Source organism: Pteronotus mesoamericanus, unplaced genomic scaffold (assembly GCF_021234165.1).
Source record: "Pteronotus mesoamericanus isolate MK-2021 breed Mesoamerican mustached bat unplaced genomic scaffold, CSHL_Meso_final scaffold_507, whole genome shotgun sequence".
NCBI lineage: Eukaryota > Metazoa > Chordata > Mammalia > Chiroptera > Mormoopidae > Pteronotus > Pteronotus mesoamericanus.
Window position 1 is genome coordinate 2,401,567 of NW_026555319.1, and position 15,967 is coordinate 2,417,533.

Sequence of the window (15,967 nt, forward strand, 5' to 3'; positions counted from 1 at the left end):
CACATGGGTGTGTGTGCGCACACGCTCACACACGCGCGGCTGCTGCTTTGCAGATGAGAAAACAGGCCTGGAGGCTGAGCGGCGGCGGGTCCGCAGCCCGGGCGCCCCTCGCTGTGCTCGGCTCTGCGGGGAGGCCGCTGTGGAAGGCGTGGCGCGGCTTTTCCCAGCATGGTCAGCGCGGCCTCACGGGATTGCACACAGGTGTTTTTGCGCTTTTGTACGTGTATTTTATTGTGCATTGGGGCGAGAGCAGCTATTGCACAGCACGCCTGTGATTTGCAGATGTAACTGCTGAAACGGAGGCTAAAGTAGGCATCGCGGATCGTTTTGAAAAGAATAGATGAAAAGCGAAAGGTAAGTCAGGTTCAGGTGTGAAGTTGTCCGGGCAAAACGCCGTGGGGTATCGGGACCGGCAGGCCTTCCGGAAGCTCTGACACGCGGAGGCCCCCAGCGCGTGGCCGATTCTGTGTGGCACCCACCCAGGGCTTGCGGTGTCCGCAGCCAGGAAGTGCCATGCATCGGGACCAAGTCTGCTAGATTTCCCCCCTCCTTTGATAGTGTTCTGGGCAGGAAATTCTGTTTCACAAACTGGAGTTCCTTTCGGAACGTGGCAGTTGGCGGGAGGGGTGTGGATGGGCCCCTGCGCCCAGCACCCGAGGAGAAGGCTTCAGGGCTGGAGGGGCGTCGGGGGAGGGGCGACCGTGTTCTGCAGACCGGTTCCCAGAGAACAGCCGTGGCATTCCCAGGACACGGATGGGTGGCAATGTGGGGCCCACAGGTGCTAGATGGATGCCCAGGCCAGGTTACCTGAGTTTGGGTGGGGGCGGGGGGAGGCGTTGGCTGTCTGTGCAGGTTCCCAGAGGCGAGGGTAGCAGCTTGGGAGGGACCCAGGTCAGGGGCCTGACAGGGACACTGGACTCTGGGGACAGAGTCACTGTCCCCATGAGAATGGTGTGTCCGCGGACCGCGTGCGCAGAGCTCCCTGTGAGGGCGGCCAGAGCAGCAGGCAGCCAGGCCGAGAGGGACACCCCCGGCCCCGCCTCGCAGCCACCCCCGCCCCCCCCCCCCCAACCTCATTCCCCACTCGCAGCCTGTGACTCAGGCCTCCCGGGCTTGACTTCCCGTCCTGGTCAGTTTCACTTCCTAGTTCCTGCCCCCGACTCCTTGGAACGAAACGCCTTCCTTAGAAATTAGAAGTGGGGCTGGGGAATCCAGACCGCAGTGGCCGGCAGAGGCTGCTCTCTGGGCCCGGCACAGCCCATGTGTGGGCGCCCCCGGTGGAAGGCCGCGCCCCATCCTGCCTCTTCTGGGCTGCCCCAGGGCGCCCTGGGGGTACACAGCCTCAGCCCCCTCCGCTCTGGGCAGCTACTGCCCAGGAGCCCCGGAGAGGTAGTAGAGATACCTGTGAGCTGCCCAGCGACCCCAGGCCCAGAGGTCTGGAGTGTCTGTTCATTGGTCGAGCCCCCACTGCGAGCCCAGTAGCGATGATAAACCCCAGGGTGGCCAAGCGGCGGGGGGAGGAGCCGTGCAGGGGACGGTCAAGGGAGGCTGCGCTGACGAGGCGCCACTGGGGCCCGGAGCCAGCCCGGACCCCGGGCAGATCTGTGGCGAAGCCTTGCAGGCGCCGGAACCGCTAGTGCAAATGCCCTGGGGCGCACCCCTGGCCGGAGTGCGGGAGCCAGGAGAGGGGCGGCAGGCAGGGGGGACAGGTGGGTGGGGCTGACTGCCCGCGAGGCTGTTGGATTCGACTCGGAGAGCGCACTGGGTCATCAGGGGAAGGTTTGAGCGGGAGGAGTGACACAGTTGGATTGGCATCCGCAAAATCTCCCTTGGAGCTCCCTGTGGAGGAGGGAAGTCCTAGATCCCTGACACGGTTGGGATCTGCTGTTGTGTGTCCCCCCCCAGCCGCCTCCCCCCCGTAGGGCGCCCTAGGAGGAGGGCTGGGGGCTCGGCCTGGAACAGGGCGCTTCCGAGATCTGTGGCCTATTGTTTGGGGATTTCTGTGAGCAGGGCGCAGAGCCCGAGGGCGAAAGGGACGAGCAGGTCAGTGACCTTACAGCTGGAAAAATCGGTCATGACCTGGATTTGGTTCCAAAGTTCAACTCAGTTAACTTTCAACCTCCCGGGAGCTGCTGGGGCATCTGTGGCAGGTGCCTGCATGGGGATCAGGTCGGCACAGGTCCCGGGGGCATCTCGGGGTTGCGGGGGGGAGGGAAGCACCGGTCCGAAGAGCAGCAGAGAGCTCTTTGGGAACCCCGAACCTTCCCCCGTTTTCTGGTCTCCCAGAACCTCTCCCGCAGCCACGGAGCCAGCCCAGCCCCCTTCCGCCTGCCCGACCCCCAGAGGCCCCGCGGCGGGGGGGCCTGGCTGCGGGGGGCAGACCGCAGGTGGGTCTGACGCGGGCCTGACAGCAGCAGCGGAAGGAGCTGTTTGCTCCCGTCTGCCTGCGGGTGGAGAAGCTGTTTTTCTGAGCCCTCATCTGTTCTTACCGCTGCTGACGCGCCGCCGCGGATGGGAAGAGAGGGAGGGGGAAGCCAGTGCCAAGTTGGCCCGCCCCCTCTGAACCTGGGCTCCTGCCATGCTCCCCCGCCCGCCGCCCGCCCGCCACTCCTGCGAGCCTCTGTCTGGAGGTCACATTCAGCCCCGAGGCGTCTCGCTGGGTCAGGCAGCAGGAAGATTGGCGGAGCCCAGGTGCCCCTCCAGGCTGCCGGGCACTGCGGCCCCATCCGGGTCGGGTCTTGGGACTTTGAGCGGCAGAAGCATCGGGGGTCCGGGGGCTCCAGGCCAGTGCCCTTTGCGGAGCACCCGCCTGGGTGCCCAGAGAAGCCACGGACGTTGAGCCCTGGTGACGCCTGGCACGGGCCACCGCGCACACCACTGACCGCTTCCCGCTGGCTGGTTGCCCCCGTCGGCAAAGGGCACCTCACTCGCCCGCAGCTGTGGGGGGACCCCATCAGGGGCAGCAGCGCTGGCGCCCTGGGCCAGACAGGCAGCAAGGACCTGCTTCCCCACCCTTCAACGCCCACCCCCAGTCCCTCCTCCCTCCCTCCCCTCCCCATCCCTTTCCCCTCCCCCTCCCTCCTCCTCCCTCCCTCCTCCCCTCCCCTCCCTCCTCCTCCCTCCCTCCTCCCCCCTCCTCCCCCTCCCTCCTCGCTGGCGCTGTTGGAGGAGAAGGATGTGAGGCTGAGCTGAGCCGCCAGCAGACGCCAGAGCCGGCTCCGCGGCCGCCCAGCCTCCCGCCTCCCGGCCCGCTGCTCCCAGCTCCTCTCCCCGGAGCGCCCTCCAAGCCGTATGTTTCCGGAAAACTTGGCCGAGGGGGAGACACAGATGAGAGGATGTGAGTGAGTGGCGTGGGGGGCGGGGGGCGGGGGGCTTTGGGCCGTGGTGACAGGGACCGGCTGTGGCAGCCCAGGGTTGGGGACTCAGGAGTTCCGTGCCCGTGGGGTCCCACCTCCACCCTTTCCCTCAGAGCCCCCCCCCGCCCCCGCCTCTGTGGCTGTCAGGCTGGCTCCTCGGGGAAAGGGCGCAGGACCCGGGTCGGGGGGAGCCCTGGGGGCTCTTGGTGGGCATGTGCCAGAGGCGTTTTCTCCAGGTGGACGGCTGCGGCGGCACTGCCGCTGGGTCTCGTCTCGGGGTCTCCCCATGCGGCGGGGTCTGATGTGCGTCTCCCTGCGCCCGGCATCCTGGGTCTGGGTTCGAAGAACAGGAACCAGCAGGAAGCCTGTGCTGTCTGCCCACAACCCAGCCCTTCCTGCCGCAGTTAAGGAAACTGAGGCCCGAGAGCTGAGGGGTGGCTGAGACCACACAGGATGTCTGGGCGAGCATCTGGGCAGCGCTGTGCGGGGCTCACACGGGGCATCTCTGTTTCTGGAAAGGCTTGGGGGGAACCCCCTCCCCAGCCCCTAGCCAGGTTCCTGATTTATTTGCCTGTTCAGAGGCGTCAGCCTCCCCAGGGTCGGGCCACCCCCTCTGGGTGCTTGCTGCCCCCACCCCGCCCACCCCCAGGAGGCCCAGATGGGAGACCCACCCCCTCCCGCCCAGGGTTCCGGCCCGACGTGTTTGCCTGGGCTCTCTTGGCCCCGGCTGGGGAAATATAAATAAACGCGCGTCCCCGTTGTCCTCGGCCAGGTTCTGTGGAAGTGGCAGCTGCTGCTGGCCCGGGTGGAGGGAAAGGTCAGGGGGCCGGGCTGCACTTGATCCCACGCCCGCCCTCCCCCTCCTCCTGTCCTTGAGGAACCCTGAGGAACCGCGGGGCCACGTGGCCCTGTGGCCTCCGCAGGGGAGCAGGTGGCCCGTCCGTCCAGCACCACCCCCACCACTGGGTCTGGAAGTGGGCACGCAGGAGCCCTGGGTCCCTGGGCCTGTCCCACGCACCTGGGAGTCGCTGTGCCCCCCGCCCCCCCTCCCCCGCCTCGGACTCCTCCATCCCAGGGAAGGGGAGCTGGTCGTGGCCTCGCCACAAAGATGAGACGAAATCAAGTCTTTGAAGGGCTTTGCAAACTCCCGGTCACTTGGCCGTGCTGGTTGGCTGGTGCCGTTTCTGCTGCTGCTCTTTCATTTGCGTTAGAGCCGAGCACGTAGCAAGCCACCAGCGCATGTTGGGACGGAGGGACGGAGGGACGGCGCGCCGGAGGAACGCCAGCACGCAGAGAGCCCACGCGGGGCCCTGGCGGCCCTGCAGAATTTCCGTCGTAGCGGTCCCTGCTGGCAGCTCGCTTTGATTCAAGGAAAATGGCCTCAAACTTCGCTATGGGAACTCTTCCGTCAGTTGTTGCAAGCTTAGCCCCGGGCTCAGAGGCCACCAAGTTCATTCCCAGCAACATGACTCAGGCTCCATGCCTGCCACCCTCAGGGGGCCTGGTCCTGCCCCAAAGCCCCTGGGGGCCAGAGCCTGCTTCCCACAGCGGGCGCGCGCGCACACACAGCCCGTGGGGAAGTGGGCTGGGCCTACCTGCTCCGTGCAGGCAGCCCGGCCTCCGCGGGGAGCCTGCCGCCGCTGGGAGACGCGCATGAACGTTCAGACACCGGCCCGCGGGTGCCGGAGCTCTGTGGGCAGATGGGCCGAGAGCCTGGGGGCCAGGCTTCCCGGGGCGCTGCCTCAAGATCAGGGGTGGGGAGTGGGGATGCGGGGGGGTGCTGTCTTTTTGCTGAGCCTGGCGTTTAAAGGCATTGAAGATAGAACGGGGGAGGGGGCGGCACTCCTCCGGCCTGAGACTGTGGGGAGGGAGGAAACTTGCTTTGACCGCGGTGGCTGTGGGGTGGGGTCGGCCCATTCCTGGGGGCTCCTCCCCCCGTCGGGAGGCTCACAGAGATGGGGGGCTTTGATTTGGGGGCAAGCCCACTTCCAGCCCCTGGATTAGCACAGTGTGGTCTGAGTCCAGGGTGGACCTTTAGGGTGTCCGCGGGGAGCTGTGAGCCCTGGGGGCCCATTAACCTGGGTGCCGCGGCTCCGAGCCCCAGCTCACCCCCACCTGGACTTCCCTGCTCGCCCCCCCGCCCCACGCTCCTTCCTTTCCCTGCCGGTGCAGCCGGAAAACAGCGCGGCCCCCCGAGGCCTTGTGTGCAGCTGCGAGTGCGAGTCAGCGCCGGGCCAGGACGGCAGGGAGGCAGGAGGGGAGAAGGCCCGGCGGGGTCTGCGTCCTGGGCCTGCCTGGCACTCGGCCCCGAGAGCCCATGGCGGCCACCTCGGCTGGGGCGCATTCGGGCAGGCGCCCCCATCCTCCTGGTTCCTGGAGCCCAGGCCCCCCACTGCAGCCTGTGGGGCCGGGCCCCTGCCCCTCTCCCTGTGTCCCCACTGCTCCCCCCAGGTCTCAGACCCGAGCAGGGAGCCTCCGGCCCGGCGTCTGGCTGCTCCCTGCCCAGGGCTCCGTGCGCCGCCCCCCGCCCCCCAGCTGTGGGCGCGGCCCCTCACCTGCCGCCCTCCACCCTCAGGTCTCCTGGAACACGGCCGGAACTGGTCGGCCATCGCCCGGATGGTGGGCTCCAAGACGGTGTCCCAGTGTAAGAACTTCTACTTCAACTACAAGAAGAGGCAGAACCTGGATGAGATCCTGCAGCAGCACAAGCTGAAGATGGTGAGCGCCCACTGCCCGCCCCCGGGCTCCCAGCCAGACCTGGGGGCTGCGCCCGGCGGCCCCTCCCGGTTCGCGCCCAGCAGCTCCGTGGGACGCTGCTCGGGTGGCGCTGCAGGGCCAATCCGGGCTGTGAGCCTCCCTCCTGGGTGTGCGGACCGATGGGCAGGCGTGCCCACCAGAGGCTGCCACCCCCGCCCGCCCCCAGCACCCCTCTGGGACTCCTGGGGGCTTAGGCCGGCTGACTCACCCGGGGTCTGTGGCTGTCAGCTCATCGGAATGTCGACCCAGCGACAGACGCACTCCCCGCGAGCGTCTCCCCCACCCTGTTAGACTTCACGGTTTCGGGGCTGCCCGAAGGCAGGGGCGGGGGGGCAGGCCCAGGGGGCAGCCTGCCCAGCCCTGGCCTCTGGGCTCCAGGGGAGGCTGCGGCCTTTCCCTCCCTCAGAAGCCCCCGGGGAGGGCGATCCCCTCTCAGCGAGTAAATGGTGTCCTTGGAGAGGCTGCTTCCTCCGCAGCTGTTCCTGGAAGGGAGGGCCCCTGCTTTCTCTCCCCCCACCGCCGTCTCTTCTCCCCTCAATTTGGTCACACCTGGGACGTGCCAGGCATTGTTGTCATTTCGGATGGGGGAAACCGAGGCCCAGCCAGGCTCCTACACGGCTGCCTGGGTTCGAACCCAAGGACCCATGCCCTTGGCCGGCAGGGCTGCACAGAGGGGAACGCACAGCCCTGCCCCCCCCCCACCGCCCGCCACCACCGCGGGCTGCCTGCTGCAGGGTTTAGAGTTTGTGCGGCCCCCCGGGAGGCAGCGCCGCGTTGCCCCCCACGTAGCCCGCCGAGGCCCAGAGCTGAGGGCACGGCAGTGGCGGGCAGGGCCTGGCTGCCCCTGTCTGGACCCTCCTGGAGCGCCGCGCAGACTTCGGGGCGCCCGGCTTGGCCCCCTGAGCGCTCGAGAGGGGCGCTGGGCACACCGCTGTGGCCAGGGCTGAGGCCGGTGCCCGCCTGCGGCCCGTCCCCCGTCACGCTCGGTGAGGTCATGCCTTCTCTGCCCACGTGCTACTCCAGGGGGGCCCCAGGATGGGTCCCCGTCCTCCTCGAGCCTCAGGCAGCACCCTTGTGCGCGCCAGGGTTCTGCTTTTTCCCAGGGTTTCCAGGACTCTGGTTTCCACGGGGAAGGAGGAAGGCCCGGAGGGCGAGGGCGCCGAGCACCTGTCCCTGACACCTGCTGAAATCCCCAGCTCGCAGAGGGTGCTGAGCCGAAGCAGCCGGGGGCCAGGGGAGGGGCGGGCGCGTCGATCAGCCTGTGTGGACGCCAACTCAGAACTTTGGTGGGGGGCGGGAGGGTGGCTGTGAGCATCACCCAGGCACAAAATGATGCCTTCCTGTCCCTCCCCCCTCCCCCATTCAGTGCTCCTTTGAGCTGGTGTCCACCAGTGGCCGCAGGGTGTCTGCCGCCTGCAGGCTGGGCTATCGGGTTACGGGCATCGCTGCACACCCCCCCCCTCCCCGCAGCCTGCTGGCCTCAGGCCTCACTTTCCAGGTTTCCTCGGGGGCCCCTGAACTTGAGAGCAGGGGTCGGAGAACCAGAGACCCCAGCAAGGTGGAGAGCGCCATTGGAGCTCAGGGAGGGGAACGTGGGGACAAGTCCTGGCTCGGTGGCTGGGCGCCTGTGTGACCTTGGGCAGCAGCTTGGCTCTGCTGAGCCCCAGTTTCCTCCTCTGTGAAATGGGGGCATAAGGCCCTTCCTTGCCCCGAGAACTGAGGGCGAACCCCGCCCACGTGCAGCTGCGAACCGGGGCAGGGGGTGCTGTCGGGGCAGCGTCTTCGCCATCACCTCGTTCCAGAGCCCCGGTGCAGCATAGCCAGAGCAGGGACTCTGGGCCCAAGAGACCGCGTTTAAACCCACGCTCTGCCACGTACGAGCTCCGCAGCCACAGGCCAGCGGCTTGATCTTCAGGCCGTAGTCTCCCCACCTGAAAGGGGGATAATAAGAGGGCCCCCTCAAAGGGCCGTGGTGGGGGTGGCTTGAGCGTGAAACGCCGCGCGAGCGAGGGCCCCAGCGGTGTTGGTGGAGGTGGTGGCGTGCGTCTGGCTCCAAGTGCCTGGTGGCGGCCGTCCCAGCTCCCTCGATGGCCGCCTGCTCCTGGGCTGAGTGGCGAGTCAGTTGGCTGATGGACCAGTGTGGCTGCTTGCTCCGACAGGCAGCCCAGCGCAGAGCCGGGGGCAGGGGGGGCCGGCCCCCGTGACGGTGCCTGTGGGCACCTGGCCCCAGGCTCTGTGCCCGACGTCCTCCGTGAAACAGGGCCCCTGGGACTCTCGCGACGGCTGCGGTGAGGAACGGACGGTTCCTGGGTTAAAGGTGATGCCCGGGCCTGGGCCAGCACTCAGAGCCTGTGGAACGTTCCCCTCCTCGTGCGTTGTGCATGCGGCGGCAGGTGCCCGAGGGCCCGCCTGGGGGCGGGGTTTCCGGGTGGGTGATTGTTTCCTGGACAGTGGGCACCCTTGAAGGGCGGTGAGCCGAGGGGCCGCCCCGCCGAGGCCGAGCGAGATGCAGCCGAGGCTGCCATGGAAGGCCGCCCTCTGAGTGCCGGCGGGGGCAGCAGCCCTGGCCGCCGAGGAGCAGGCGTGGACAGGAGAGCACCCAGAGTCCAGCGTGGCGTACCCCAGCCCAGAGGCCGCCTCCACTCACGCTCCTGCGGGGCGAGCAGGGACCCAAGGTGGGGGCCGCCCACTGCGGTCTGAGGCTGACAGGCAGCCGAGCCTCGCTGATGCCTCACGGACAACAAAGGGCGGTTTGGAGCGAGGGGCTGGCTCTCGCGCGGCTGACCCCGAAGGGCAGACTTCCCCTGAGGGCTGCGGAGAAGCCCAGCCAGCAGACCTGGGGACCGGCCCTGGGGCATCAGGCGGAGGCGGGGCCGCTCATCGGGGCTGCAGCCACCCTGAAACGGGGGCGCGTTCCCCGGGGCTGGAGTGCACACAGGGGACGCGAGAGAGACTGCTGAACTCGTCGACCTCTGCCTCCTGCCCCTCCCCCCACCCTGCAGTCCCCAGGAGGAAGACCGGTCCTCGTGGATCCTGATGCGTGGCAGCCACCTCTGGCTGCTGGCCAGGCCCCGTCTGGAGCACAGGAAGACGTGTCACCCTCAGCCAGGCAGGAAGGAGTGGGGGAAGCAGAGGGTCAGCGTGCGTCCCCTTGCGCCTTGCAGCAGGCCTGGCCGAGTACGGCCGCGGCGACGTCAGCAGGAAGCAGGATCGGGCGGGCCGTGCTGTCCAGAGTTATGTAACATTTGGCAACAGTGTCTTCTCCAGGCTTCCCCTCCCCCTCCTTCTGGCCGAAGGTTACCCTTCTCTCCCATCTGTGAGTCCGGGCCCTGAGGCTCAACTTCCGTGTTTCTCCGTCTCTGTTTGTCTGGGCCCTGGCCCGGCCTTGCCTTGTTTTCCTCTGTTGTCTCTTCCATCTGAGGCCAAATAGGCCTGTTGAGAGAGAGAGAGGAAAGGAGGGGGGAGCGGGGAAGAGAGGGAGAGAGGTGACCCAGGCAGGGAAGTGCTTGAACCTGGCCTGCTTTCAAATCTCGGCCGCTGGACTCCTGAGCCGCGTGGTCTTGGGACTGTCTTCAGCCTCTCTGAGACACCGTGGTGGTCGCTCAGGGTCATTCACTTAAAGCAGCAGTCACAGGGCCGCCGAGGGGCCGGGGGGGCGCAGAGCACAGGCCTGGAGGAGCTGGCGCTGGTCTGGGCAACAGGTGAACACACAGACCGTTTCGCGTTGTGGTCTGAAGGTGGTGAGAGCAGGGCTGTCATAGAGCCGGACAGACAGGTGGCCAGGAGCAGCCGATTTTGACAGGCTGTGTCGGAAGGCCTCTTGGAAGAGGTGAGAAAGTGAGTCAGCAGGTGCCTGGGAGGAGGCGGGCCAGGCAGCGGCCCGTGGCCGGGACACCGCGTGCAGGTCTGCACAGGCAGGGCGGCGTGACTGGGGCGGCTCTAAGTCAGGCAGGGCTGTGTGAACAGGTAGGACCTGGGGTTTTATTTCGGGGGACTTGGGGATCCCCTGCAGGGTTTAAAGCAGGAAACAGCGTGCTCAGGTTTGCTCAGCGGCTGTGCAGACCCAGTGAGGAGTTAATATCTGGGAACCGCGTGGCACATAGTAGCTGCTTAATAAACATCACCTGTAACTAGTAGCAGGCCCATGCAGCCCCTGTTCCGTGCGCACCTCCAGGTTCCGGGGTGCAGGGCCGTGTGGGAGGGTCTGCTGGGACTCCCGGGCCACCCAGCGTGTCCCAGCCCCTCGGGCCCAGCCAGCGGTGTGGCTGTTCGGCTGTTGCCGCGCTCGCCCGGTTTGGCCCGCCTGACTCGGGGGGCCTCCCCGAGAGACCTTCTCCCCTGGAGGCCGTGCCTCCTGCCTGGCCCACGGCGGCCCCACCCCCTGCGTGGCCCCGAGCTCCCGAGGCTTTCGCCGCGCGGGCAGCCGGTCGCTGCCTTACCCAGTCCCGGGCGCCGGAGTGAGTTGCCGCCTCCCAAAAACAAATTGGGGAAGAAGGGGGAACCCTCAGCCGCGCCCACAGAAGCCACGGCCACACAGTTTTCTCGCACCTCCATGGGCTCCGGTGGGGGGCCCGCAGGGGAAGCTTGGGGTTTGGGGCAGGGCTAGGGCTGCCCTGGGAGTGGGCGGTGGCGGGCTGGGCGGTCCTGCTCCCGCGCGTTGGCCAGGGCGGGGCTCTGGCCCTCTGGCCCAGTGGCCCAGCACTGGTGACGGAAGCCGTGACTAACGGGCGCGCGACGTTTCCCTTTTCCTCCTGGCGTTCCCAGCGGCTGCGCCCTGAGGACCCCTGTTTGCTCGGGGAGGAGGCAGGACAGGAAGTGATTCTTCCCTGGGGCTGGGCCCCGGGGACGCAAAGCCTGTTCCCCGCCAGGCCAGGCCGTGGGGCGGGGCGGGGTGGGCAGCACCCCTGGCCTTGGCCCCGAGAGCGGGCTGTGCTGTGTGGTGACTTGGGCTGGCGTTCCCCTGGGGCCCTGCAGGGGGCGGAGGGCAGGGAGGTGCATTAGTTTCTTGTTTCCTGCAGCAAAGTGCCACCAGCTGGGGGTGTAAAACAGCAGAAACTCGTTCTCTTGCGGCTCTGGGGCCAGGGGTCCAAAACGCAGGTGTCGGCAGGGCCCTGCCTTGCCCCTCCTGCTTCTGGTGGCGGCGGCTCCCGCGAGGGTCCCTGGCTTACAGACGGGTCCCTCCCTGTGCCTCTGCGTCCAGACTCCCCTCGTATAAGGACACCGGTCGTCGTCGGGGGGAGGGCCCTCCCTAATCTGGTCTGACCTCATCGGGTTTAACTAATTGCATCTGCTAAGAGCTGATTTCCAAATAAGGTCGCATTCGGAGGTTTGGGTGGACAGGCTCTGGGTCCCGTCTCCTCCCCCGGAGGCAGAGGTGCTCACACGGCTGTTTCGGGGTACAGTCCACCCCCCGGGAGCTCCTGGTCCCCGGGAGACCCCCTCCCCCGCACACTCTGCCTCCACAGTTCCCCGAACACTGCACAGGGTGTTCAAGCCCAAGACATAGCCATTCTGTAGCCACCCAGCAGGCCAGTCAGCAGACGCCTTCTGAGCCTTTGCCTGTCTCCGCGGCGGGCGGGGGGTGGGCGTCTAGGATGTCGCTCCTGCCTCCCAGGCGCTGGGCCCTGGGCTGGGCGGTGGGCTCTGGGCGCCGGCATGAGGAGCCGGGTTTCTGGGGACCAGGGCGCTGCGCCGAGGGAAGCGAAAGGCTCGGCAGGGTGGGTCTCCGTGCTGCCCGCAGACACGCCCAGGCTGTGCCCGCCTCCGGCCGTCGTGCTTGCGGCCCCTGCGCCCAGACCGCTCGCACCCAGAGCCTTGCCCACCAGCTCCCTTTTGGCGCCTCCTGGGAGAAACACCCCCCCAATCCATCCTGTCCGGCCCCGCCCCCTCTGACCTCTGCAGCTGTGTCCACACCCCTGCGTCGTCTGTTTAACAGAGGTGTTGTTTGCTGGCCTTCCGGACCAGCAGACCCTGGAGGCCTGGGGCTTGTCTGCCCCACTCGTGTGTGTCCCCAGCCCTGGTGCGGTGGCCGCACACCCTAGGTGCCCTGTAAACACCGGCGGAGTGAAGTGATGAGCTTCCCAGGCAGGCCTGTCCCCGAGCTCAGTGGGGTCAGGCGGGATGGGCAGGGAGGAGCTTCGCGCGAGCGTTCACCCCGCGAGGGTCTCGGTGGGGAGGCCACCCTTCCTCACCTGTTCTGGAGGGGGGTCGGGGCTGCCGATGGGCTCGCTGCCCCCCGGGTGTTCCCGGGACGCGATGGAAGAAGCGAGCCCTGGGTAACAATAACCCCCGGCCTGTCTGGCCGCGGCGGTGGGGAGCACGGGGGCGGGACACCCCCGCCGCCTTGTGGCCGGGATCGCTGTCCCCTCGCAGCTGTGGCGAGGCCTCAGCACGGAATCCCCAGGCTGACAGCCCAGGCCTGAGCCCTAACCTGCTGCTCCCCTGCGCCCAGGAGAAGGAGAGGAACGCGCGCCGGAAGAAGAAGAAAGCCCCGGCCGCGGCCAGCGAGGAGGCTGCCTTCCCGCCTGCGGTGGAGGACGAGGAGATGGAGGCGTCGGGAGCGAGCGGAAACGAGGAGGAAATGGCGGAGGAGGCGGAAGGTGAGGCTGGGCCGACAGGAGCTGACCGTTCCCAGACACGCCTGGGTCCTTCGGGAGGGGCCTCGGCTGCCGCGAAGCGGAGAGCCAGGTGTGACTGGGGTCGCGAGGATGGCGGCGAAGGGGGTGGTGGTGGTGCAGGGGACAAGGGCGGTCACCGGCTGCTCTGTGCCTGCGGGGCGCTTGTCTGTTCAGCCCGCCGGACCCCCGTGAGTTCAGCCCCGGGCGGCTCTAGGGGCACCTGCTGTCACACTGTGCGAAAGCATTATTTCTGTGACCCGGGTTTTGACCTGAACTGTTTACCAGCTGAGCAGTGTAAGTAGAACCAACCTAGTGGCCGGTGGATATTTTGAAGGTTGTGTAATTATGGTGCCCCGTTGCCCTGCCAGGTGTGCCAGCGTGGCCTGCGCCTCACACGGTGCCTGTATCTGTGGGGAGCGGAGGCTCGGGCAGTCACACGCCCTGGCGCAGCCCCCCGGGGCCCCGCAGCTGAGTGGCTGCACCTCCCCGCGCCCCCCGTGGGGGCTGCTCGAGAGCAAAAACGAACCCTCGGGGGTGCACTGGGGGACCCGCCCAGGCCTCAGAAGGAGGATTTTGGCTGCACCTTTTAACAGTGTGACAGTGTCTTTAGATCCAGGAATTGCCCCAGGCTGCCCCGCTCCTGACCCCTAATGAGTCTGCCTGCGGCCCCCCTCCCCCCGGGCCTGCCCCCACTCCCTGGCACGGGCCTCTGGGGACCCCGCCCCTGGCTTATCGCGACGTCCCTGCCTCTCCTTCCGCCACCTCCCCGCCTAGAGCTGCCCTGTCTGGGCCCTTCAGTTCTTGGTCACCGGAACCTTCTCTCCTCCTGCCCCCGCCGGCCTGTCCCTGTATGAGCGCTGCCAAGCCCAGGCTGCCACGTCGCGAAGGAAGGCGTGTGTTCCAGCTCTGAGAGCCGGGCCTGCGGTGCCTGCTGCTGTGCCAGCCCCCGCGCGTTCACGGGCCCAAATCCTACCTCCCAGACTCAGGCTCCGGTGGAGCATCAGACCCCCGGCTGCTGTTGTCTCAGGCTGGGGACAGGTGTGGCGCCTGAGTCTGGCCTCAGGAGGCCTCCCTGCCCAAGCTGGCCCGAGGCCTGGCGAGGGTCTGGGGCGGGCCGCCAGGCCCAGTGGGGGCGAAGGGAAACCAGACGGAGCTGCCCAGGGAGAGAGCTGAGTGTCGGTGGGCTCACACGCAGGGTCGCCCACCTCGTCAGGCGTGGGGCGTGGCGGCAGGACTTGTCTGGCTGGAGCTGAGGCTTCTGTGACCGCCGGGGGGCCCTGAGTGGAGTGAGGGTGGCAGTTTAGAAGGCCTTGCACAAAGGGAAAGACAGAGTGGCCTTCCCATCTCGTGGATGGGGAACGTGAGGCCCAGGGACTGGGGCATCGCCCAGCGGGGCGTCCTGTAACCGGGAGACTTGCGTTCCCCAGGCAGCCAGCATTTGCTGGGTATCCCTGTCTCCCGAGACCAGGATAGGGGAGGTGAGGCAGGTTCTGAGTGAGGGCCTGAGGTCCTCCCGGTAGAACCTTCCAGAAATTGCAGCCAGCCCCTACAGACGCCCTGCAGGGGGCGGGCGGCAAAGGCCTTGCTGCTCAGGGCAGGAGGGACCCACATGGCCCCCCAGTGTCCCCAGTGGAGACCATGGTCGGAATAAGAGCGTCAGCCTCGAGTTAGTCTTTCAAACCCTAGGGAGTCGGTGCTGTTATCGCTCCGTTTGCACATGGAGAAACTGAGGCACAGCGGCTACCCAAGGCCACACTGTTGGCCGGTTTGCAGGTCAGGGTTCAAACTGTTCAAGTGCTGATTCTCGGGCCTCCGCTGGACCTACCGAACAGGGCCCAGTGTGGGGGTGGCCCAGCCACCGCACCCACAGTCCTCTGGGCTCACGCCCGGGAACGGACGTGGCAAGATGAATGGGCTGAGACCCTGGGGGTGAAGACACTGGTCCTCAGACCTCGGCACTGGCCCCTGCGTCCTTGGTCTGGTCGTATGAACGGCAGGGGATGGCATTTGGGGTCAGCGGGCAGGGGCAGGAAGCCCAGTGGTTAGGGACACAGGCTACTGGGGTCAACCTGCTCCTGCCTCCACGCAGTATGGCCTTGGACAAGTGACCTCACGTGTCTGAGCCTCAGTTTCCTCACCTGCAAACAGGGCGATGAGTGTCGCCACGGTAGAGACGATGGGGGACCACGGGGTCATGTGTGTCCGGGGCTCGGCACCCCCAGAGCAGACCTGTGTTACTGTCACTGGGTTATTCCCAGAAGGGTCGCCCCCGCTGGCCCGGCTCCACATCTGAGGGGGCGGTCTGGGGGCTGGGGAGCAGGGACGGCCAGTGGCCTGCCAGGGCTGCCCGGGGCTGGGCGGGACTCGGTCCTCACCCTGCAGTTCCCTGTCATCGGCCCGGGGCTCCAGCAGGTCCCCTGGGGCCGCTGGTGTCCGGGGTCTGGAGGGAGAAGGTGCATCGGTCCAAGGACGGGGGCTCTCGGGACAGGGCGGCCAGGCGGCTGACCCAGTGCGGCAGGTCCCTGGCGCTGCCCGTGGGCCCCCTGCCCGGCCTCCCTGGCCACGCCAGCCCCCTCCTCCCTCCCTCCCTCCCGCGGCTCACGGTACCCGGCTCCTAACCCTTCTCTCACTTCCTTCCAGCCTTACATGCCTCTGGGATCGAGGTGCCCAGAGGGGAATGCAGTGGCCCAGGTACGAATGTGGCCGTCTGGCCGGGGGGCGGGGCGGGGGGCATCCGATGTCACTGCCCTCTGCAAGGGGCCCCACCCCCGTGAGTGTGCCTCTGCCTGCGACCCACCGGGGCGCTGCCTCCGCACCCCCCCCCAGGGCAGGTCTGTTCCCACGCTGGCCCTCCCGGCCTCCTCCCTTCAGATCGTAGTGCCCGGCTCCGCCGTCCTGTGGACGCTCACTGGTGTCTTTGTTCGTGGCTCTCACCTGGTTCAGTTTCCTGGGGGCTGGGAACCCCCAGCGTAGGGTTTTAAACGTCCCCACTGCACAGAACATGGAGGGATTGAAACCCAAAGGAGTGACAGGAGTGGTTTTCCTAAGGCCCAGGAGCCCGGCCCGGAGCTCAGGCCCCCTTGCTCTCTGCACACGCGTGCACCTGCCATGTACCAGGCCCCACGGGAGACGGGTAGGGGCGCAGCCGGCGTCGCTGCCTCCCCAGGTTCCCCTGAGCTCCCTGCTCCCAGTTACACCGTTGGGCTAGGGTGCCGGTGACGATGCCACAGCGGCTGA

At 67.5% G+C, this 15,967-nt stretch overlaps 1 protein-coding gene across 1 annotated transcript in view; it reads left to right on the forward strand.

The window, feature by feature from the left end:
* NCOR2 (nuclear receptor corepressor 2) overlaps positions 1 to 15,967 on the forward strand; it is a 159,203-nt gene that overhangs the window by 110,376 nt on the left and 32,860 nt on the right. The window contains exons 19-21 of the mRNA XM_054594180.1: positions 5,932 to 6,074; positions 12,565 to 12,712; positions 15,371 to 15,421. Of these exons, the coding sequence (XP_054450155.1) occupies positions 5,932 to 6,074; positions 12,565 to 12,712; positions 15,371 to 15,421 (342 nt within the window). The remainder of the gene's footprint in view (positions 1 to 5,931; positions 6,075 to 12,564; positions 12,713 to 15,370; positions 15,422 to 15,967) is intronic.